We start from the raw sequence: 23,451 nt of genomic DNA on the forward strand, positions 1-23,451 counted from the left end.
CCGGGACCCCAAAACCCCCCCCGGGACCCCCAAAAACCCCCTCGGGGAACCCCCAAACACCCTGGAGGACTCCCCGAGGCTCCGCCTCCTCCCCTCCGCCAGGGGGCGCCGCCGCGCCCGGGCGGGGCTGGGGGGGTGTGAGGGGTGTGGGCGTGGCGTCACGTGGTGCGCGGTGGCTCCGCCCCCTCCACCCGCGGCGCTTCCGCCCGGCGGCGGGAACGGGCGCTCGGAGCCCCCGGAGCGGTGACCCCGCCGTGACCCCGAGCGGTGACCCCGCCGTGACCCCCAGCATGGAGGGGGAGGGGGCGAGCGGCGCCCCCGGCGCTCACGGTGAGGGGGAGCGGGGGGGGTCCCCCGGACGCCTGGGTCCCTCTGGGGGCGGGGCTACGGGGGCGGACCCCGGGTCCCGAGTGGGGGGTCCCGGGGGGTCCCGGTGGGTCTGGGGGGGTCACTGGGGGTTGGGGGGTCCCGGGAGTTCTTGGGGGACCCCTGGGGGTCCCGGTGGGTCCGGGGGGGTCCCGGGGGGTCCCGGTTGTTCTGGGGGTCCCGGTGGGGCTGGGGGGTCCCGGGGGTCCGGGGGGTTCCCGGTGGGGCTGGGGGGGTCCCGGGGGGTCCCGGTTGTTCTGGGGGGTCCCGGTGGGGCTGGGGGGGTCCCTGTGGGTCCCGGTTGTTCAGGGGGGTCCCGGTGGGTCTGGGGGGTCCCTGTGGGTTCCGGTTGTTCAGGGGGGTCCCGGTGGGTCTGGGGGGTCCCTGTGGGTCCCGGTTGTTCAGGGGGGTCCCGGTGGGGCTGGGGGGTCCCTGTGGGTTCCGGTTGTTCTGGGGGGTCCCGGTGGGTCTGGGGGGTCCCTGTGGGTCCCGGTGGGTCTGGGGGGTCCCGGTGGGTCTGGGGGGTCCCTGTGGGTCCCGGTGGGTCTGGGGGGTCCCTGTGGGTCCCGGTTGTTCAGGGGGGTCCCGATGGGTCTGGGGGGTCCCTTGGGGGGTCCCTGAGGTCCCGCTGACCCGTTTACCCCCCAGCCCCCCCCGCGCTGCTGTTCCTGCCGGACGGCTCGGGGGGTCCCGGTGGGTCTGGGGGGTCCCGGTGGGTCTGGGGGGTCCCTTGGGGGGTCCCGGGGGTCCCGCTGACCCGTTTACCCCCCCCCAGCCCCCCCCGCGCTGCTGTTCCTGCCGGACGGCTCGGGGGGTCCCGGTGGGTCCCGGTTGTTGGGGGGGGTCCCGGTGGGTCTGGGGGGGGTCCCGGGGGTCCCGCTGACCCGTTTCCCCCCCCAGCCCCCCCCGCGCTGCTGTTCCTGCCGGACGGCTTGGGGGGTCCCGGTGGGGCTGGGGGGTCCCGGTGGGTCTGGGGGGTCCCGGTGGGGCTGGGGGGGGTCCCGCTGACCCGTTTCCCCCCCCAGCCCCCCCCGCGCTGCTGTTCCTGCCGGACGGCTCGGCCGTGCCGCTGGCGCTCGATCCCCCGCCGGGCCCCACGGCCGGGGAGCTGCTGCGGCACCTGCAGGAGGCGCTGCGCCTGCCGCCCGTGGCCAGCGAGGCGCTGGCGCTGTGGCTCAGCTCCCCAATGCTGGGTGAGCGCGCCGCGGGGACCCGGGTTCGAGTCCCCAACGCCACACGGGGCGCTGCGCGGCCACGGGGCCCCCGGGGGTCCCCGTGTCCCTATGGGAGGTCGTAGGTCCCCTTGTCCCCTGGGGTCCCCGTGTCCCCATGTCCCTGCGGGTCCCCGGCTGTCCCCGTGTCCCTATGGGTGGCCGTAGGTCCCCTTGTCCCCGTGGGTCCCCGTGTCCCCATGTCCCTGTGGGTCCCCGGGGGTCCCCGTGTCCCTATGGGTGGTCATAGGTCCCCTTGTCCCCTGGGGTCCCCGTGTCCCCATGTCCCTGCGGGTCCCCGGCTGTCCCCGTGTCCCTATGGGTGGCCGTAGGTCCCCTTGTCCCCGTGGGTCCCCGTGTCCCCATGGCCCTGCGGGTCCCCGGGGGTCCCCGTGTCCCTATGGGAGGTCGTAGGTCCCCTTGTCCCCGTGTCCCCATGTCCCTGCGGGTCCCCGGGGATCCCCGTGTCCCTATGGGAGGTCGTAGGTCCCCTTGTCCCCGTGGGTCCCTGTGTCCCCATGGCCCTGCGGGTCCCTGTGTCCCCATGAGTGGACGTGGGTCCCCGTGTCCCTATGGGTGGTCGTAGGTCCCCTTGTCCCCGGGTGTCCCCGTGTCCCCATGTCCCTGCGGGTCCCCGGGGGTCCCCGTGTCCCTATGGGAGGTCGTAGGTCCCCTTGTCCCCGTGGGTCCCCGTGTCCCCATGTCCCTGTGGGTCCCCGGGGGTCCCCGTGTCCCTATGGGTGGTCGTAGGTCCCCTTGTCCCTGGGGGTCCCCGGGTCCCCATGGCCCTGCGGGTCCCCGTGGGTCCCCGTGTCCCTATGGGAGGTCATAGGTCCCCTTGTCCCCGTGGGTCCCTGTGTCCCCATGGGTGGTCATGGGTCCCCATGTCCCTGTGTCCCCATGGGTGGCTGTGGGTCCCCATGTCACCGCGGGTCCCCATGTCCCCATGGGTAGTCGTGGGTCCCTGTGTCCCCATGGGTGCTCATGGGTCCCCATATTCCTGTGGGTCCCCGTGTCCCCGTGGGTGTCTGTGGGTCCCCATTTCCCCATGGGTCCCTGTGTCCCTGTCCCCATGTCCCCTGATGTCCCCCTGTCCCATGATGTCCCCTGATGTCCCCATGTCCCCTGATGTCCCCATGTCCCCATGTCCAGAGGTGCAGCTGAAGCCGCGTCACCGTCCCCGTGTCCCATGTCCTGTCCCATGTCCCCACGTCCCATGATGTCCCCATGTCCCCCGATGTCCCCAATGTCCCCATGTCCCCATGCCCAGAGGTGCAGCTGAAGCCGCGTCACCGTCCCCATGTCCCATGTCCCCATGTCCCCATCTCCCATGATGTCCCCCAATGTCCCCAATGTCCCCATGTCCCCATGCCCAGAGGTGCAGCTGAAGCCGCGTCACCGTCCCCATGTCCCATGTCCCCATGTCCCCATCTCCCATGATGTCCCCCAATGTCCCCATGTCCCCATGTCCCCATGCCCAGAGGTGCAGCTGAAGCCGCGTCACCGTCCCCATGTCCCATGTCCCCCGATGTCCCCATGTCCCCCGATGTCCCCACGTCCCCCGATGTCCCCAATGTCCCCATGTCCCCAATGTCCCCATGTCCCATGCCCAGAGGTGCAGCTGAAGCCGCGTCACCGTCCCCTGCGCCTGGCCCGGCAGTGGCCGGAGCTGCTGCTGCGCTTCAGCACGGGGAGCGCGGGGGACATCGCCAGGGGTGAGTGACATGGGGACATCACTGGGGACATGGGGACATCACTGGGGACATGGGGGACATCACTGGGGACATGGGGACATTGGGGACATCACTGGGGACATGGGGACATCACTGGGGACATGGGGGACATGGGGACATGGGAGACATGGGGACATTGGGGACATCACTGGGGACATGGGGGACATCACTGGGGACATGGGGGACATGGGGACATCACTGGGGACATGGGGACATTGGGGACATGGGGACATGGGGGACATCACTGGGGACATGGGGAGCGCGGGGGACATCGCCAGGGGTGAGTGACATGGGGACATCACTGGGGACATGGGGGACATTGGGGGCATTGGGGACATGGGGACATTGGGGTCATCACTGGGGACATGGGGACATTGGGGACATGGGGAGCGCGGGGGACATCGCCAGGGGTGAGTGACATGGGGACATCACTGGGGACATGGGGACATTGGGGACATCACTGGGGACATGGGGACATGGAGACATTGGGGACATGGGGACATTGGAGACATGGGGGACAGGGGGACATTGGGGACATCACTGGGGACATGGGGGACATGGGGACATTGGGGTCATCACTGGGGACATGGGGGACATGGGGACATCACTGGGGACATGGGGACATCACTGGGGACATGGGGGACATTGGGGGCATTGGGGACGGGGACATTGGGGTCATCACTGGGGACATGGGGGACATTGGGGACATGGGGACCGCGGGGGACATCGCCAGGGGGAAGTGACATGGGGACATCACTGGGGACATGGGGACATTGGGGACATGGGGGACATGGGGACATCACTGGGGACATGGGGACATGGGGGACATGGGGACATTGGGGTCATCACTGGGGACATGGGGACATTGGGGACAAGGGGACATCACTGGGGACATGGGGACATCACTGGGGACATTGGGGACATTGGGGACATCACTGGGGACATGGGGACATTGGGGACATGGGGACATTGGGGACATGGGGACATGGGGACATCACTGGGGACAGGGGGGACATGGGGACATTGGGGACATCACTGGGGACATGGGGGACATTGGGGACATCACTGGGGACATTGGGGGCATTGGGGACGGGGACATTGGGGTCATCACTGGGGACATGGGGACCACGGGGGACATCGCCAGGGGTGAGAATGGGGACATGGGGTCATTGGGGACAGGAGGACATTGGGGACAGGGGGACATTGGGGTCATCACTGGGGACATGGGGACATCACTGGGGATGTTGGTTTGGAGGGTCCCTGTGGGTCCCTGTGGGTTTGGGGGTCATTGGGGTTTGGGGGTCATTGGGGTTTGGGGGGGTCCCTGTGGGTTTGGGGGGGTCCCTGGGGGTTTGGGGGGTCCCTGGGGGTCCCTGTGGGTTTGGGGGTCATTGGGGTTTGGGGGTCTTTGTGGGTTTGGGGGGTCCCTGGGGGTCCCTGTGGGTTTGGGGGTCATTGTGGGTTTGGGGGTCCCCGCGTTGTGGGGTCCCTGGCCCCTCCCCCAGACGAGCCGAGTCTGCAGCTGCGCAGGAGCGTGTTCTTCCCCAAGAGCCGCGAGCTGGAGGTGGGGGGGGCTGAGACCCCCAAGTGTGGGGTGGGACCCCCAAGTGTGGGGCGGGGACCCCAAGGGGTGGGGCTGGGACCCCCAAGTGTGGGGTGGGACCCCCAAGTGTGGGGCTGAGACCCCAAGGGGTGGGGCGGGGACCCCAGGGGATGGGGCTGGGAACCCCAAGGGCTGGGGCTGGGACCCCAAGGGGTGGGGCTGGGACCCCCAAGTGTGGGGCTGGGACCCCAAGGGGTGGGGCTGGGACCCCCAAGTGTGGGGTGGGACCCCCAAGTGTGGGGCTGGGACCCCAAGGGGTGGGGCGGAGACCCCAAGGGGTGGGACTGGGACCCCCGTGTGTGGGGTGGGACCCCCAAGGGGTGGGGTGGGGACCCCAAGGGCTGGGGCTGGGACCCCCAAGTGTGGGGCTGGGACCCCAAGGGGTGGGGCTGGGACCCCCAAGTGTGGGGTGGGACCCCCAAGTGTGGGGCGGGGACCCCAAGGGGTGGGGCTGGGACCCCAGGGGTGGGACTGGGACCCCCAAGTGTGGGGCTGAGACCCCAAGGGGTGGGGCGGGGACCCCAGGGGTGGGACTGGGACCCCCAAGTGTGGGGCTGGGACCCCAAGTGTGGGGCGGGGACCCCAAGGGGTGGGGCTGGGACCCCAGGGGTGGGACTGGGACCCCCAAGTGTGGGGCTGAGACCCCAAGGGGTGGGGCGGGGACCCCAGGGGTGGGACTGGGACCCCCAAGTGTGGGGCTGGGACCCCAAGGGTTGGGGCGGGGACCCCCATGTGTGGGGTGGGGCCCCCGACATGACCCATAGTGACCCATAGAGCCCCACAGTGACCCACAGTGCCCCATAGGTCCAGCAGGAGGCGCTGCTGTGGCTGCTGGCGGGGGTGCCCATGGTGACCCATAGAGCCCCATAGTGACCCATAGAGCCCCATAGAGCCCCATAGAGCCCCATAGAGCCCCACGGTGACCCACGGTGCCCCACAGGTCCAGGAGGAGGCGCTGCTGCGGCTGCTGGCGGGGGTGCCCATGGTGACCCATGGTGACCCATGGTGACCCATAGAGCCCCATAGTGACCCATAGAGCCCCATGGTGACCCATAGAGCCCCATAGAGCCCCATGGTGACCCATAGAGCCCCATGGTGACCCATAGAGCCCCATAGAGCCCCACGGTGACCCCCGGTGCCCCACAGGTCCAGGAGGAGGCGCTGCTGCGGCTGCTGGTGGGGGTGCCCATGGTGACCCATAGAGCCCCATAGTGACCCATAGAGCCCCATAGAGCCCCATGGTGACCCATAGAGCCCCATAGAGCCCCATAGTGACCCATAGAGCCCCATGGTGACCCATAGAGCCCCATAGTGACCCATAGAGCCCCACGGTGACCCCCGGTGCCCCACAGGTGCAGGAGGAGGCGCTGCTGCGGCTGCTGGCGGGGGTGCCCATGGTGACCCATGGTGACCCATAGAGCCCCATAGTGACCCATAGAGCCCCATGGTGACCCATAGAGCCCCATAGAGCCCCACGGTGACCCATGGTGACCCATAGAGCCCCATAGTGACCCATAGAGCCCCATAGTGACCCATAGAGCCCCATAGAGCCCCACGGTGACCCCGGTGCCCCACAGGTGCAGGAGGAGGCGCTGCTGCGGCTGCTGGCGGGGGTGCCCATGGTGACCCATAGAGCCCCATAGTGACCCATAGAGCCCCATAGTGACCCATAGAGCGCCATAGTGACCCATGATGACCCATAGTGACCCATAGAGCCCCATAGAGCCCCATAGAGCCCCACGGTGACCCCGGTGCCCCACAGGTGCAGGAGGAGGCGCTGCTGCGGCTGCTGGCGGGGGTGCCCATGGTGACCCATAGAGCCCCATAGTGACCCATAGAGCCCCATGGTGACCCATAGAGCCCCATAGAGCCCCACGGTGCCCCCCGGTGCCCCACAGGTCCAGGAGGAGGCGCTGCTGCGGCTGCTGGCGGGGGTGCCCATGGTGACCCATAGAGCCCCATAGTGACCCATAGAGCCCCATAGAGCCCCATAGAGCCCCACGGTGACCCCGGTGCCCCACAGGTGCAGGAGGAGGCGCTGCTGCGGCTGCTGGCGGGGGCTGCGCGGGAGCAGCTCCTCTCGGGGCGCTGGGCGCTGGAGCCGCCCCAGAGCCTCCAGCTGGGGGCGCTGCTGTGCAGGATGGACCTGGGGCCCTTCGACCCCCAGCAGCACACGGCCGAGGCCTTGAGGTGAGACCCATAGAGACCCATAGATTGACCCATAGACACCATAGAGACCCATAGAGACCCGTAGACTGACTCATACAGACCATAGAGACCCATAGACTGACCCATAGAGACCCATAGATACTGCCCCACAGCTCCCTGGGGCCCTTCGACCCCCAGCAGCACACGGCCGAGGCCTTGAGGTGAGCGCCCTGCCCCATAGATTGACCCATAGACACCCGTAGAGACCATAGAGACTGTAGAGACCCGTAGAGACCCACAAACACCCATAGACTGCCCCATAGACCCCACCCCATAGATCCCACCCCATAGACTCCACCCCATAGACCCCACCCCATAGACACCTGTAGAGACCCATAGGCCCCGCCCCATAGACCCTGACCCATAGGCCTGCCCCATAAACCCCACCCCCTAGACCCACCCCCTAGGCCCCGCCCCTGTCCTGCCTGAGGCCCCACCCCCTGTCCTTCCCCATGAACCCGCCCCCTGTCCTGTGACCCCGCCCCCTGCCCTGCCCGAGGCCCCGCCCCCTGCCCTGACCCAGGCCCCGCCCCCCGCCCTGCCCGAGGCCCCACCCCCTGCCATGACCCAGGCCCCGCCCCCCGCCCTGCCCGAGGCCCCGCCCCCCCGACCCAGGCCCCGCCCCCCCGACCCAGGCCCCGCCCCCCGCCGTGCCCGAGGCCCCGCCCCCCGCCCTGACCCAGGCCCCGCCCCCTGTCCTGCCCGAGGCCCCGCCACTGCCCTGCCTGAGGCCCCGCCCCCCGCCCTGCCCGAGGCCCCACCCCCACCCTGACCCAGGCCCCGCCTCCCCCGACCCAGGCCCCACCCCCTGCCCTGACCCAGGCCCCGCCCCCCGCCCTGACCCAGGCCCCGCCCCCCGCCCTGCCCGAGGCCCCGCCCTGACCCAGGCCCCGCCCCCTGTCCTGCTCGAGGCCCCGCCCCCCGCCCTGTCCCAGGCCCCGCCCCCTGTCCTGCCCCGTGGCCCCGCCCCCTGTCCTTCCTGAGGCCCTGCGCCCTGCCCTGCCCGAGGACCCGCCCCCTGTCCTGCCTCAGGCCCCGCCCCTTGTCCTGTGACCCCGCCCCCTGCCCTGCCCGAGGCCCCGCCCCCTGCCCGAGGCCCCACCCCTGCCCTGACCCAGGCCCCGCCCCCCCGACCCAGGCCCCGCCCCCCCGACCCAGGCCCCGCCCCCTGCCCGAAGCCACGCCCCCCGCCCTGACCCAGGCCCCGCCCTCCGCCCTGACCCAGGCCCCGCCCCCCGCCCTGACCCAGGCCCCGCCCCCAGGCCGCTGCTGCCGTCGCTGTTGCCGCGCGCGCGGGGGCGGAGCCGCCTGGGGGCGCTGCTGCGCTGGGGCTCGCGTGGCCCCGCCCCCGAGGAGCAGCTGCGCGCGGCCTTCGCCGAGACCCCCGCCGGCCCCGCCCCCCCCGCGCGCCTCTGCCGCGACTTCCTGCGGAAGTGCCACCGCGCGCGCGGCTACGGGTGAGGACCCAGGAGTGCCCCAGGGACCCAGGAGTGCGGGAGGGACCCAGGAGTGCCCCAGGGACCCGGGAGTGCCCCAAGGGACCCGGGAGTGCCCCAAGGGACCCAGGAGTGCCCCAAACAGGGGACCCGGGAGTGCCCCAAGGGACCCGGGAATGCCCCGGGGACCCAGGAGTGCCCCAAACAGGGGACCCAGGAGTGCGGGAGGGACCCAGGAGTGCCCCAGGGACCCGGGAGTGCCCCAAACAGGGGACCCAGGAGTGCGGGAGGGACCCAGGAGTGCCCCAAACAGGGGACCCGGGAGTGCCCCAAGGGACCCGGGAGTGCCCCAGGGACCCAGGAGTGCGGGAGGGACCCAGGAGTGCCCCAAGGGACCCGGGAGTGCCCCAGGGACCCAGGAGTGCCCCAGGGACCCAGGAGTGCCCCAAGGGACCCAGGAGTGCCCCAAACAGGGGACCCAGGAGTGCCCCAGGGACCCAGGAGTGCCCCAGGGACCCGGGAGTGCCCCAAACAGGGGACCCAGGAGTGCCCCAAGGGACCCGGGAGTGCCCCAGGGACCCAGGAGTGCCCCAAACAGGGGACCCAGGAGTGCCCCAAACAGGGGACCCAGGAGTGCCCCAAGGGACCCGGGAGTGCCCCAGGGACCCAGGAGTGCCCCAAACAGGGGACCCAGGAGTGCCCCAAACAGGGGACCCAGGAGTGCCCCAAGGGACCCGGGAGTGCCCCAGGGACCCAGGAGTGCCCCAAACAGGGGACCCAGGAGTGCCCCAAGGGACCCGGGAGTGCCCCAAACAGGGGACCCAGGAGTGCGGGAGGGACCCAGGAGTGCCCCAAACAGGGGACCCAGGAGTGCCCCAAACAGGGGACCCAGGAGTGCGGGAGGGACCCAGGAGTGCCCCAGGGACCCAGGAGTGCCCCAAACAGGGGACCCAGGAGTGCCCCAGGGACCCAGGAGTGCCCCAGGGACCCGGGAGTGCCCCAAACAGGGGACCCAGGAGTGCCCCAGGGACCCGGGAGTGCCCCAAGGGACCCGGGAGTGCCCCAGGGACACATATAGGGGGGACCCAGGAGTGCAGGAGGGACCCAAACAGGGGGGACCCAGGAGTTCGGGGGGGGGACCCAGGAGTTCGGGAGGGACCCAGGAGTTCGGGGAGGGACCCAGGCGTTCGGGGAGGGACCCAGGCGTTCGGGAGGGACCCAGGAGTCCGGGGGGGGGACCCAGGAGTTCGGGAGGGACCCAGGAGTTCGGGGGAGGGACCCAGGAGTTCGGGGGAGGGACCCAGGAGTTCGGGAGGGACCCAGGAGTTCGGGGGAGGGACCCAGGCGTTCGGGAGGGACCCAGGCGTCCGGTTGCAGCTGCGCGTTCTTCCCGGGCGCCATCGAGCGCCCCCCGGCGGGGCTGCTGGGGCGGGGGGGGCTGCGCCCCGTGAGCGTCGCCGTGGGGCTGGAGGGCGTCACCATCACCGACCCCCGGGAGCAGGTGCGGGGGAGCCGGGGGGCAGCCGGGGGCAGCTGTGGGGCAGCCGTGGGGCAGGGGGCGCAGTGGGGCAGGGGGTGCAGTGGGGCAGGGGGTGCAGTGGGGCAGGGGGTGCTGTGGGGCAGCCGTGGGGCAGGGGGTGCAGTGGGGCAGGGGGTGCAGTGGGGCAGGATTGGGCCCATGGGGATGCTGTGGGGCAGGGGGTGCAGTGGGGCAGGATTGGGGCCATGGGGATGCTGTGGGGCAGCTGTGGGGCAGGGGGCGCTGTGGGGCAGGGAGTGCAGTGGGGCAGGATTGGGCCCATGGGAATGCAGTGGGGCAGGGGGTGCAGTGGGGCAGCCGTGGGGCAGGGGGTGCAGTGGGGCAGGGGATGCTGTGGGGCAGGATTGGGGCCATGGGGATGCTGTGGGGCAGCTGTGGGGCAGGGGGATGCTGTGGGGCAGCCGTGGGGCTGGGGGATGCTGTGGGGCAGGATCGGGCCCAAGGGGCAGTTATGGGGCAGGGGGATGCTGTGGGGCAGGATCAGGCCAATGGGGACACTGTGGGGCAGGGGGGCGCTGTGGGGCAGGATCGGGCCCAAGGGGCCACTGTGGGGCAGGGGGGGCGCTGTGGGGCGCTGTGGGGCAGGATCGGGCCCAAGGGGCCACTGTGGGGCAGGGGGGGCGCTGTGGGGCGCTGTGGGGCAGGATCGGGCCCAAGGGGCCGCTGTGGGGCAGGGGGCCGCTGTGGGGCAGGATCGGGCCCATGGGGCAGTTATGGGGCCGCCGTGGGTCTGACCCCCGTGTCCCCAGCAAGTGCTGCTGAGCCTGACGTACCCCGAGCTGTGCTGGGAGCTGGTGGGCGCCGTGGGGCAGGACGGGGCCGCCGTGGGGCCGGACGGGGCCGCCGTGGGGCAGGACGGGGCCGCCGTGGGGCAGGACGGGGCCGCCGTGGGGCAGGAGCCCCCCCAGCTCTGGCTGGAGTTCGATGGGGAGCACGAGGGGGCCCCCGTGAACCGGCTGCTCAGGGTCTTCTCCCCACAGGTCAGACCCACGGGCACGCGCTGTGGGGCGGGGGGCGGTTGGGGGGCACAGTTGGGGGGCAATGGGGGTGGTTGGGGGGCACACTTGGGGGGCACTGGGGGTGGTTGGGGGTCACTGGGGGTGGTTGGGGGGCACTGGGGGTAGTTGGGGGTCACTGGGGGCCCTAGGGTTGGTTGGGGGTGGCACTTGGGGGGCACTGGGATTGGTTGGGGGGCACAGTTGGGGGTCACTGGGGGTGGTTGGGGGTCACTGGGGTTGGTTGGGGGGCACAGTTGGGGATCACTGGGTTTGGTTGGGGGGCACTGGGATTGGTTGGGGGGCACAGTTGGGGGGCACTGAGGGTGGTTGGGGGGCACTGGGTTTGGTTGGGCACTGGGGATGGTTGGGGGGCACAGTTGGGGGGCAATGGGGGTGGTTGGGGGGCACAGTTGGGGGGCACTGGGATGGGTTGGGGGGCACAGTTGGGAGTCACTGGGTTTGATTGGGGTCACAGTTGGGGTCCCGGGGTGGTTGGGGTCACAGTTGGGGGGCCCTGTGTTGGTTGGGGGTCCCAGTTGGGGGTCCCGGGGTGGTTGGGGTCCCAGTTGGGGGTCCCGGGGTGCTTGGGGTCCCAGTTGGGGGTCCCGGGTGGTTGGGGCCCAGTTGGGGTCCCGGGGGTGGTTGGGGTCACAGTTGGGGTCCCGGGGGTGGTTGGGGTCCCAGTTGGGGGTCCCGGGGTGGTTGGGGTCCCGGTTGGGGGTCCCGGGGGTGGTTGGGGTCCCAGTTGGGGGTCCCGGGGTGGTTGGGGTCCCGGTTGGGGGTCCCGGGGTGGTTGGGGCCCAGTTGGGGGTCCCGGGTGGTTGGGGTCCCGGTTGGGGGTCCCGGGTGGTTGGGGTCCCGGTTGGGGGTCCCGTGCCCCGGCTGACAGCGCCCCCAGGCGGAGCTCATGAGCGCGCTCATCGAGTGCTGCATCGAGCTGGGCGGGGCCGGCCCCGCCCCCTCCCCGCCCCCGGGTGAGGCCACGCCCACCGACGAGGACGCTCCCCGCGATGAGGCCCCGCCCCCTGGCGATGAGGCCCCGCCCCCCGGCGCGGCTCCGCTTCCCCCGGCGGGCGCCCCCTTGCGGCGGCACCAGAGCAGCGGCCCCCGCCGATTGGCCACGATCGACTACGTGCGGGACGGTGAGGGGGACGGGGGGGGCATGGGGGACACGGGGGGACATGGGGGGACATTGGGACATGGGGGGCATTGGGGACATGGGGGACATTGGGGATATGAGGGGGATATGGGGACATGGGGGGACATTGGGACATGGGGGGCATTTGGGGCATGGGGGGACATTGGGTCATGGGGGGACATAGGGACATGGGATATGGGAGGGACAAGGGGATATGGGGGGACCTGGGGGGGCATTGGGGACATGGGGGGACAGGGGGACATGGGGGGCATTGGGGACATGGGGAGTCAGGGGGCATGGGGGGACATGGGGGGATATGGGGGGACATTGGGACATGGGGAGGATGTGGGGGACATGGGGGATATGGGGGGACAAGGGGATATGGGGGGGCATTGGGGCATGGGGGTTATGGGGACATGGGGGGATATGGGGGGACATGGGGGGCATTGGGGACGGGGATATGGGGGGGCATTGGGGACGTGGGGGGACATGGGGACATGGGGGGGCGTTGGGACGTGGGGGGACAGGGGACATGGGGGGACATGGGGGAACCCATAGTGTGGGGGGGTGTGGGACAGGGGGGACCCCGAAGTCTGGGGGCACAAGGAGGGTGCAGGGGACCCAGGTGTCCGGGACATGGGGGGACCAGACTGGGGGGGGTCACACGGGACTGGGGGTCCCACAGGTGACCGGGGGGGTCCCCATGTCCCTGACCCCCCTGTCCCCATTGTCCCCTATGACCAGGGGGTCCCCATGTCCATGACCCCATGTCCCTGACTGGGGGGGGGTCCCCCTTGTCCCCTATGACCAGGGGTTCCCCATGACCGGGGGGGGTCCCCATGTCCCTATGACCCAGGGGGGGTCCCCATGTCCCTGTGACCGGGGGGTCCCCATATCCCTATGACCTGGGGGGTCCCCATGTCCCTATGGCCCAGAGGGGGTTCCCAATTGTCCCTATGACCGGGGGGTCCCCATGTCCCTGACCGGGGGGGTCCCCATGTCCCTATGACCCAGGGGGGGTCCCCATGTCCCTGTGATCAGGGGGGTCCCCATGTCCCTGACCCCTCTGTCCCCATTGTCCCTATGACGGGGGGGTCCCCATGTCCCTGACCGGGGTCCCCGTGTCCCCCCAGGGCAGCAGCTCCGCCGGGTGCAGCCCCCCCGCCGCTCGGCCTCGTTCTTCACCCGGGGGGAGCGGGGCTGAGCCCCCGGGACCCCCGGACCCCCACGGGGACCCAGGCGTCCGAGACCCCCCCCCCCGGGGACCCAGGCATCCGGGACCCCCCGGGGACCCAGGCGGCCGGGCGCACCCCCCCACAGACACCAATAAACCGCAGGGGGACTCGGGTGTGACGTCATTCCCCCCCCCCCCCCCCCCCCGCCCGGTTTGGGGCTGATTCGGGGCACTTTGGGGCATTTTTGGGGCCGCTGTGAAATGGCGGCACCACGTGACCGCGGCCATTTTGTGGAGGGGCGTGGCTTCTATTTGGCTACGCAGGGGGCGTGGCCTCCCATATTTGGATGGGTGGAGGGTGTGGCCTCCCAGAGATGTCATTGTGAGGGCGTGGCCTACCATATTTGGTTGTGCGGGGGCGTGGCCTCAGCTGGCAAGGGGAGGCGTGGTCTCTCATAGCTCACACTGTGGGGGGCGTGGTCTCCCATAGCTCGCAATGCGGGGGGCGTGGCCTCCCATAGCTCGCAGTGCGGGGGGCGTGGCCTCCCGTAGATGGCAATGCGGGGGGCGTGGTCTCCCATAGTTCGCACTGCGGGGGGCGTGGCCTCCCATAGTTCGCAATGCGGGGGGCGTGGTCTCTCATGGTTCGCAAGGCGAGGGGCGTGGCCTCCCATAGTTCGCAATACGGGGGGCGTGGCCTCCCATAGATGGCAACGCGGGGGCGTGGCCTCCCCTCATTAGCGCTGCGGGGGGCGTGGTCTTCCATAGTTCGCACTGTGGGGGGCGTGGCCTCCCATAGTTCGCAATGTGGGGGGCGTGGCCTCCCATAGTTCGCAATGTGGGGGGCGTGGCCTTCCATAGATGGCAAAGCAGGGGGCGTGGCCTCCCATAGATGGCAAGGGGGGGCGTGGCCTCCCCTCATCAACGCCGCTCAGCCCCCGCGCCTCCTTTTTGGGTTAAATCCATGCGGGTTGGGGTCGGGCGGCTCCTGCGCTTTTCAGCCCTATTCCCACCCCCATCTGGGCGCCGTTTTGAACCAAATTTGCCGCATTTTTGTTAAAAAAAAACCCTGCCCCCCACGCTCTGCGGCAAAAGCGTTTGAGCCCCACGTAACTTTGTTTGGGGGGGGGGGGGTAAAAGCGCTACGGCGGCTTTAGGTGAATTCGCGGGGGAAACCGAGCGGGTTTGGAACGGGAAACGGGGGGGGATGTGAATATTTAGGGGTAAAAGTCACTATTTTGGCAAACGGCGTTGAGAAAAGTCACTAATTTGGCATTTTTGTGTTTGTCCCCCCCCGCGGGGGACAATGGGACGTTCCGGGTGGGGGGGGGAGAGCGGTATTGGGGGCGTGGCCAACGAGCGCATGCGCAGTCCACGCTGCGCACCCGCATCCCTGCGCCGTTTAGATCCGGCCGGGGTAGCCACAGCACCTCCCCCGCCCCCCGCGGATCCTTCCGCCCGCCGGCAACGCCCCCAAAAACTTCTATTTTTAAACCGATTTTCGCCCTAAATGGGCGTGGAAAGCGAACAAAGGTGAAGTTTCATCGGGGGGGGAGGGGTTTGTGTTGTTTAGCGGCGGTTTGGGGGCCCTGGGGGGGGGGGGGGGGGGTGGTAAAATAGTCCCCTCCCCCCCCCCCCCCCCCCCCCACGTTCCCTGAGGTGATTTAGTGCGGGATAAAACCCCAAACGGCGCCGTTTTTAAGAAAAACGGGGTCAAAAAGGGCAGAAAATGGGGGGTTTCACCCCAAAAATGCGTGGGGAGCGGGTGGGGTGGGGGGAGCCGCCTCCTTTGGGCTCAAAAAGCGGCTTTTTGGTTAAAAAACGGTTGAAAATGCGGCTTTTTAGGCTGCTTGGGGATGAGGGTCCTAAAAGGGCTCGAATTGCCCTAAAAGGGTTGGAATTGCCCTAAAAGGGCGTTTAGAAAGGGGCAAAAATGAGCGGTTTGGGGGATTCGGCCCCAAAAATGCGGCGGGAAGGGCGAAAATGGGGGGAAAATGGAAGAAAATGGTGAAAAATAAGCGGGAAAAGGGGTTTTTTAGCACAAAAAAGGGCGGGGTTAATTAGGTAAAGGCAGCGGGTTTAATTAAGGAGTGGTTTTAATTAATAAGCGGTTTTAATGAGGAATTTTGTGCTGGAAAAGCCCCCAAAAATGTGGATTTAAAAGTGATGACTCAGCAGAGGCCAAAATGGGGCGAAAAGCGGCGATTTTGGGGCCTTTTCCTTGGCGGGAAATGGCGAAAAGCGACATTTGGGGTTTTTTTAATGAATAAAAATGGGGTTTGAAAGGTTTTGGTGGGAAAGGGTTAAATGAATATTGAAATGATTCGGTTTGGGGGGAAATGAGGGGAAAATGGGGAAAAAAGGGGGAAAAAAGGAGGGAAAAGGGGGGTTTGGGGTCTTGAGTGACGAATTGTTCAGGTTTTTGCCCAAAATCGCAGGAATTTTGGGGCAAAACGGGGACTTTTCAGTCAGGTCCTGGCGCCGTGACTCAGCAAGAGCCAAAAACGTTGATAATGACGTTAAATAAATGATGAAAATGCTTTAAATGCACCCAAAAGGGTTGGGGTGGGGGTTGGGGGTTTGAAATGGGGGGAAGGGGGGTGTCTACACCGATTTTTGAAGGGAAAAAAGCCAAATAAAGGGGAAAATAATAAAAAAGGGAGAAAATAGCGGTTTTTTACACCCCGCCCGGGCCGGATTTTGGGGGCGTTTGGCGCTTTTTGGTGGGTTTTTTAGGGACTATTTTTCCTGTCGGAGGCGTCGCGCCCACCCATGGGTGGTTCGTCCGGGACTGTTTTCCCCGGCGGAGGAGTTTCGCGGTTGGTTTGTGGATCCTCAGGGACTACTTTCAGGGACTACTTTTCGTGGCGGAGGAGTTTCGCCCTTTGGGGTGGTTTTTTAGGGATTATTTTGCCCGGCGGAGGAGTTTTTCACCTTTAATGGGTGGTTTTTTCGGGACTATTTTGCCCGGCGGAGGAGTTTTTCCCTTTAATGGGTGTTTTTTTAGGGACTATTTTGCCCGGCGGAGGAGTTTTTCACCTTTTTGGAGCGGTTTTTTCGGGACTATTTTGCCTGGCGGAGGCGTTTCGCCCTTTCATAGGCGGTGTTTCAGAACTATTTTTCCCCGGCGGAGGAATCTCCGGGGCCGCCTCACGCGCATTTAAAAGGCGGCGCCGCAGCCCCAGCTGCCCCAGACCCGCCCGGAACGGCCTCGAAATCGCTCGGGTCGGCCCCAAAATCGCTCGGATGCGGCGGAAGCGGCGGCGAAACGGCTGGAAAAGGCGCTTTTTGGGCTTAAAAACCGGAGTCTGGGAGCTGCTGGTTCGTTTAAAACCCCTTTAAAGCCGCTTTAGTTGTAAAAATGCTCTTAAAGCCGCTTTATTCCCCCCAAAAAGGCTCTTAAAGCCGCTTTAGTTGGAAAATGCGCTCGGTTTGAAGGCCAAAGCCGCCAAAGCCGCTTCTTGTGGGGCAAACGGGGCTTTTAGAGCCGTTTTCTGGTGGTTTTGGGGCTGAAATGGGGCCGCTCGGGGGGGGTTGGGAGCAAAAGGCTCCGAAAGCTGCGGATTTCACCCCAAAAAGGCTCCGAAAGCTGCGGAATTGAGGAAGAAAATGGGGGGAAATGGTTTAAAAAGCGGCTTTTGAAAAATGTGAAGTTTGGAGGCGGCGGCCTTGGGGTGAAAAGTGGCGGTTTTGGGCAAAATGGGAGGCGGAGAAGGGCGGGAAATGGGAGGAAAAATGGGAAAAAAGGAAAATTGAAGATTAAATGGGAAAAAAGTGGGGAAAAGAAAACGGAAAATTGAGGAAAAATGGAAAATTAAAAGGAAAAAGAAAACTGAGAAAATGGGGAAAAATAACAAAAAATAGAAAAGAAATGGAAAAAAAGAGGAAAAAGAAAATGGAAAAGAGAAAAAGGTCGAAAAAAGAAGAAAATGGGAAAAAAGGAAAAAATAAAATGGGAAAAATAAAAAATGAAAAAGAGAAAAAAAGAAAATGGAAAAATGAAAAAAAAAAGAACAAAATAGGAAAAAAAACCCAAAAATTGGGAAAAATGGAAAAAAGAAAATGGAAAAAATGGGGAAAAAAAGAACAAAATAGGAAAAAAAAAAAAACAAAAAATGAAAAAAAAAAATGAAAAAAGGAAGAAAACGGAAAAAGGGGGAAAAATGAGGGAAAAAAAACCCGAATAGGAAAAAAGAGAAAATGGAAAATTCAGGGAAAAAAGAAAATGGGGAAAAAAAATGAAAATAAAAAGAAAATGGAAAAAAAAAAGAGAAAATAGGAAAAAAAAACCAGAGAAAATAGAAAATAAAGGGAAAATAGAAAATTCAGGAAAAAGAAAATGGAAGAAAAAGGAAAATGAGGGGGAAAAAAGAAGAGAATGGAAAAAAATGGGGGGAAAATAGGAAAAAAACCCCAAAAATGAAATAGAAAATAGAAAAAGAGAAAAAGAAAAGAGAAGAAAGGAAAATGGAAAAAATAATAGAGGGAAAACGGAGAAAAAAGCAAAAATTGAAGGAAAATGGAAGGAAAAAAGCGGCAAATGGAGGAAAATCGGCTGGAAATGGGAGACGAGGAAACGGCACCAAAATGGGGCCAAAACGGCACCAAAATGGGGCCAAACCGGCACCAAAATGGGGCGAAAAGCGGCAGAAACGGGCAAAACTCATCCCGGAAAAGGAGGAAAAGTGGAGAAAAAGAGGAAAATGCGGAAAATTGGAGGCAAAAAGGTGAAGAAAAGGAGGAAAAAGGCGCAAAAACGGGGCAGAAATGGGGAATTTGGGCCCGGGAGCCACGAGGCCAAAATGAGGAAAACTGGAGGAAAACTGAGGAAAAATGAGGAAAAAATGAGGAGAATTGAGGAAAAAATGAGGAAAATGATGGAAAACGGAGGAAAACGGAGCAAAAAGTGAGGAAATTGAGGAAGAAATGAGGAGAAATGAAGCAAATTGAAGCCAAAAAAGGCGGGAAAAGCGTTGGATTGGGCGCCATTGAGCTGGGTGAGGCCCCTCCCCCCCCAAATTTGGGCGGATTTGGGGCATTTTGGGTGGATTTGGGGCGTTTTGGGGGGGTTTTGTCGTTGCAGGCCCCGCAGCCGCGGCTTTTCCCGCCTTTTTTGGCCTCGAAAACGGCCAAAAACGGGGAAAACGCCCCATTTTCCACCCCCGTGGCGTCGCTGCTGTGTAAGTCACCAAATCGCTGCTTTTTCACCCAAAAATGGGTTTGGGAGGGGGTGAAAATGGGCAAAATGGTGCTTTTTGGTGCTTTTTGGGGGGGGTTGGGGGGTTTTGAGTGTTTTTCCCCCTCAGAGAAGCAGCAAAAAAGGCCCAAAATGGGCAAAATCCGCTGAGAATCGCAGGATTTAACCAAAAAAGCCAAATCCGCGCCCAAAAAGTTGCGTTTTGAGGAGAAAAAAAACCCCGGTTTGGTTAAAAGCGCCAAACGTAAGATTTTCTTGAATTCTGGGGTATTTTTGGGGGCGTTTTATGGATTTTGGGGGTGGGGGGGGGGGGTTGCGTTTTGGGGCCGTTTGCAGCTTTTTGGCAGCCGCCCGGATTGGACCAAACTGAGCGTTTTTAACCCCAAAAAAGCGGCGCTGGAGAAAACGAAGAAAACGGCGCAAAAAAGTAACCAAAAAACCCCAAATTCCCCCAAAATTGGGCGCGGGGGGAGGGGGGGAAATAACCCATTTCCAGGTTTTTTCCCCCAAACAGCAAGAGGATGTTTAAATTTAAGCTTTTTCCCCCCAAAACGGAGCCGTAAGTGTCAAGGGGGGTGGGGGAGGGGCCGGCCGCGATTTTTAAGGTGAAAAAGCCCCAAAATGGGGTCGCCAGGGGTGCCCCTCCCCCCACCCCCAGCCCCTCCCCCCTCACCTCGTGGGTTGGGTGGGGGAGGGGTCGCGGATTTGGGGCGAATTGGGGTGGATTTGGGGGTGGGGGAGGGGAGCGCGGGGGCCCCCGAGCGCGGTCGCCCCTCCCCCACCCCCCCCGTTTCCCCCCTCCCCCCAAAACCGCGGCGTTCCCGCCAAAAACGGCCAAAAATGGCAATTATTGCGAAAAATGGCGATTATTGCGAAAATCGATTCTTGCCACAACCGTTTTGGGGCGATTTCACCCCAAAAAGGGGCCGGGGGGGGAGGGGCTGTGTCCCGCAGGTTTTCCCGCCCGGATTCGACCACCAGATCGGGGCAAAAAACCCCAAAATCGGGGCTTCAGGACCACATAGGAATGGAGAAATTGGGTATTTTTGCTCGTTTTCACCCAAAATGGGTGGTTTGGGGTGGGGTGGGGGAGGGGGTGGTGCCGCTTTACCCCCAAAACCCCCAATTTAACCCCAAAATCCCCCCGAATTGCCCCAAATCGCGCGGCGAACGCTGCTGCCCCTCCCCCACCCGCTGGCGTTTTCAGGGAAAATGATGAAAAATGAGGGAAAAATGGAAAAAGGACCCAAATTTGCCCCCTTTGGGGGGAGGGGGGAGGGGGCTTTTAACCTTTTTCCCAGGTTTTGTCCCCAAAACGCTCGGCGCTGAGGAGCGGCCGCAATTTTGGGGCAGAAAACGGCGCTTTTGGGGCGGCGCCAAAAACGGACAATTTGGTGGCTCCAAAAATGGACAATTTGGCGGCTCCAAATGGCTCAAAAGTAGGAAAACCCCCCCAAAATGTGAGGCGGGAAAGGTGAGCGAGCCCAGTAAGTACCCGACGGACCCAAAATCCCCATTTCTGAGCCCGTTTTGCACTCGGGACGCGACTCTGACCCAAAATCCCCATTTCTGAGCCCATTTTGCACTCGGGACGCGACTCTGACCCAAAATCCCACTTTCTCAACCCATTTCATGCTCGGGATGCGACTCTGACCCCAAAATCCCCTTTTTTGGGGTGAAACCCCTCGTTTTTGGGGCGGTTTCCTGTCATTTGGGGGCTGGTTTTGGGGTGATTTCCGGCCATTTTGGGGCTGTTTTTGGGGTGATTTCCGGCAATTTTGGGGCTGTTTTTGGGGTGATTTCCAGCCATTTTGGGGCTGTTTTTGGGGTGATTTCCAGCCATTTTGGGGCTGTTTTTGGGGTGATTTCCAGCCATTTTGGGGCTGTTTTTGGGGTGATTTCGGGGCCATTTTTGGGGTGGTTTCTGTCTGTTTCGAGGCCGTTTTTGGGGTGGTTTCCGGCCGTTTTTGGCGCTGTTTCCAGTGCCATTTTGGGGCAGTTTCCCGTGGTTTTGGGGGCCGTTTCCAGCCATTTTTGGGGTGATTTCCGGCCCTTTCGGGGCCATTTTTTGGGGTGATTTCCGACCCTTTTGGGGCGGTTCTAGACCCCCCGGCCCAGCCATTTTTGGGGTGGTTTGGGGCCATTTTTGGGGCGGTTTCCGGCCGTTTTGGGGCCGTTTTTGGGGTGGTTGTGCCCCCCCGGCCCGGCCGTTCCCGGGGCTGTTTTTGGGGTGGATTTGGGCGTTTTTGGGGCGTTTCCCGCCGAGGTTTTTTCTTTTCCTGGGGCGTCGCAGCCGTCCCAGGTTTTGCTTTTTTCTCCTGGGGACCCAAAAAAGGCCAAAAAAAAAGCAAAAGGCGCCGGTGGTGGCACCTCCGGGGGGGGGGGGGAGGGGGACGCACACACCCCTCCCCCACCCCACCCCTCCCCGGGGCGGGGTTCGAGCCCCCGCGGCGCCACGGCCTGGGACCCCGAATCGGGACGGGGACCCCCATATTGTGACCCCCATATCGTGATAGGGACCCCGAATCGGGACGGGGACCCCCATATCGTGACCCCCATATCGCGATAGGGACCCCGAATCGGGACGGGGACCCCCATGTTGTGACCCCAATATCGCGATAGGGACCCCAAATCGGGACGGGGACCCCCATATTGTGACCCCCATATCGCGATAGGGACCCCGAATCGGGACGGGGACCCCCATATTGTGACCCCTATATCACGATAGGGACCCCAAATCAGGACAGGGACCCCCATATTGTGACTCCCATATCACAATAGGGACCCCGAATCGGGACGGGGACCCCCATATTGCGATAGGGACCCCAAATCGGGACGGGGACCCCCATATTGTGACCCCCGTATCGCGATAGGGACCCCGAATCGGGACGGGGACCCCCATATTGTGACCCCCATATCGCGATAGGGACCCCGAATCGGGACGGGGACCCCCATATTGTGACCCCCATATCGCGATAGGGACCCCGAATCGGGACGGGGACCCCCATATTGTGACCCCCATATCGCGATAGGGACCCCGAATCGGGACGGGGACCCCCATATTGTGACCCCAATATCGCAATAGGGACCCCGAATTGGGATGGGGACCCCCATATTGTGACCCCCGTATCGCGATAGGGACCCCGAATCGGGACGGGGACCCCCATATTGTGACCCCCGTATCGCGATAGGGACCCCGAATCGGGACGGGGACCCCCATATTGTGACCCCTGTATCGCGATAGGGACCCCGAATCGGGACGGGGACCCCCATATTGTGACCCCAATATCGCAATAGGGACCCCGAATCGGGACGGGGACCCCCATATTGTGACCCCCGTATCGCGATAGGGACCCCGAATCGGGACGGGGACCCCCATATTGTGACCCCCATATCGCGATAGGGACGCCAAATCGGGACAGGAACGCCCATATCATGACCCCCATATCGCGATAGGGACCCCAAATCGGGACGGGGACCCCCATATTGTGACCCCCGTATCGCGATAGGGACCCCGAATCGGGACGGGGACCCCCATATTGTGACCCCAATATCGCGATAGGGACCCCGAATCGGGACGGGGACCCCCATATCGTGACCCCCGTATCGTGATAGGGACCCCGAATCGGGACGGGGACCCCCATATTGTGACCCCTATATCACGATAGGGACCCCAAATCAGGACAGGGACCCCCATATTGTGACTCCCATATCACAATAGGGACCCCGAATCGGGACGGGGACCCCCATATTGTGACCCCCATATTGCGATAGGGACCCCGAATCAGGACGGGGACCCCCATATTGTGACCCCCGTATCGCGATAGGGACCCCGAATCGGGACGGGGACCCCCATATTGTGACCCCCATATCGAGATAGTGACCCCGAATCAGGACAGGGACCCCCATATCACAATAGGGACCCCCATATAGGGACCCCCATATCGCAACAGGGACCCCCCCCGTATCATGACAGGGACTCCATATCGCAATAGGGACCCCCATATCAGGACCCCCCCATACTGCAACAGGGATCCCCATACCATGACAAGGACCCCAAATCACAATAGGGACCCCAAATTGGGACCCCCATATTGTTTCAGGGATGCCCATGGGACCCCCAGATCATGACCCCACCTCCCCAGTATCACAATGGGGACCCCAAATCAGGACCCCACGTGGGGACAGGGACCCACATCAGGACCCCCAGATCGTGACAGGGACCCCATAATGTGACAATAGAACATAACGGAACCCTGTGTCGTGGTGGGGACCCCGTGTCGTGGTGGGGACCCCGTGTCGTGGTGGGGACCCCGTGTCGTGACAGGGACCCCGTGTCGTGGTGGGGACCCCGTGTCGTGACGGGGACCCCGTGACCAATAAAGCCCCGAATCCTGATGAGTGCCGTGTGGTTCCTGCTGAGGGGCTGGGGACAATCTGGGGGTGCTGGGGGTACCCTGTCACCCATCTCCTGTCACCCACATATCCCCCCATGTCCCTCCCATCCCCCCATGTCCTGTCACCCCCATATCCCCCATGTCAGCCCATGTCCTGTCACCCCATGTCACCCCCATATCCCCCATGTCACCCCCATGTCCCCTCCATATCCTCCCTGTCACCCCCATATGCTGTCACCCCATGTCCCCCCAATATCCCCCATGTCCCTCCTGTCACCCCCATATCCCCCATGTCACCCCATGTCCTGTCACCCCATGTCCCCCCAATATCCCCCATGTCCCTCCTGTCCCCTCCATGTCACCCCATATCCCCAATGTCCCCCCATGTCCCTCCTGTCCCCCCTATGTCCCCCATGTCCTGTCACCCCATGTCTCCTCCATATCCCCCCG

General features: G+C 64.1%; 1 protein-coding gene and 1 long non-coding RNA gene across 4 annotated transcripts; both read left to right on the plus strand.

The window, feature by feature from the left end:
- Nucleotides 1-159: 159 nt before the first annotated feature.
- Nucleotides 160-13,576, plus strand: FRMD8 (FERM domain containing 8). Of its 3 annotated transcripts, none has more exons than XM_071801508.1 (11): nt 160-330; nt 1,392-1,559; nt 3,191-3,292; nt 4,816-4,874; nt 6,937-7,103; nt 8,384-8,578; nt 9,935-10,058; nt 10,847-10,896; nt 10,939-11,077; nt 11,994-12,237; nt 13,367-13,576. In XM_071801508.1, the coding sequence occupies exons 1-11, from the start codon at nt 291-293 to the stop codon at nt 13,435-13,437; spliced, it is 1,359 nt and encodes a 452-aa protein (XP_071657609.1). In that variant the 5' UTR covers nt 160-290; the 3' UTR covers nt 13,438-13,576. The 3 variants fall into 3 exon arrangements, with proteins under 3 accessions (XP_071657609.1, XP_071657610.1, XP_071657608.1); XM_071801509.1 differs by having other exon boundaries at nt 10,960-11,077; XM_071801507.1 differs by having other exon boundaries at nt 161-330; nt 10,847-11,077.
- Nucleotides 13,577-17,516: 3,940 nt separating this feature from the next.
- Nucleotides 17,517-20,235, plus strand: LOC139826281 (uncharacterized). The gene is made up of 2 exons (XR_011736230.1): nt 17,517-19,163; nt 19,559-20,235. It is a non-coding gene; the product is annotated as an uncharacterized lncRNA (long non-coding RNA).
- The last annotated feature ends 3,216 nt before the right edge of the window (nt 20,236-23,451 follow it).

The sequence above is a fragment of the Patagioenas fasciata genome, chromosome 39 (assembly GCF_037038585.1).
Source record: "Patagioenas fasciata isolate bPatFas1 chromosome 39, bPatFas1.hap1, whole genome shotgun sequence".
Lineage (NCBI taxonomy): Eukaryota > Metazoa > Chordata > Aves > Columbiformes > Columbidae > Patagioenas > Patagioenas fasciata.

Bases quoted from the DNA above. Each gene is read 5' to 3' on its own strand.
- FRMD8 (XM_071801507.1), top strand. From the start codon at position 291: ATGGAGGGGGAGGGGGCGAGCGGCGCCCCCGGCGCTCACG. The intron at 1,560-3,190 runs GTGAGCGCGCCG...TCCCATGCCCAG, and splicing joins GCTCAGCTCCCCAATGCTGG to AGGTGCAGCTGAAGCCGCGT. The intron at 4,875-6,936 runs GTGGGGGGGGCT...GGTGCCCCACAG, and splicing joins CCAAGAGCCGCGAGCTGGAG to GTGCAGGAGGAGGCGCTGCT.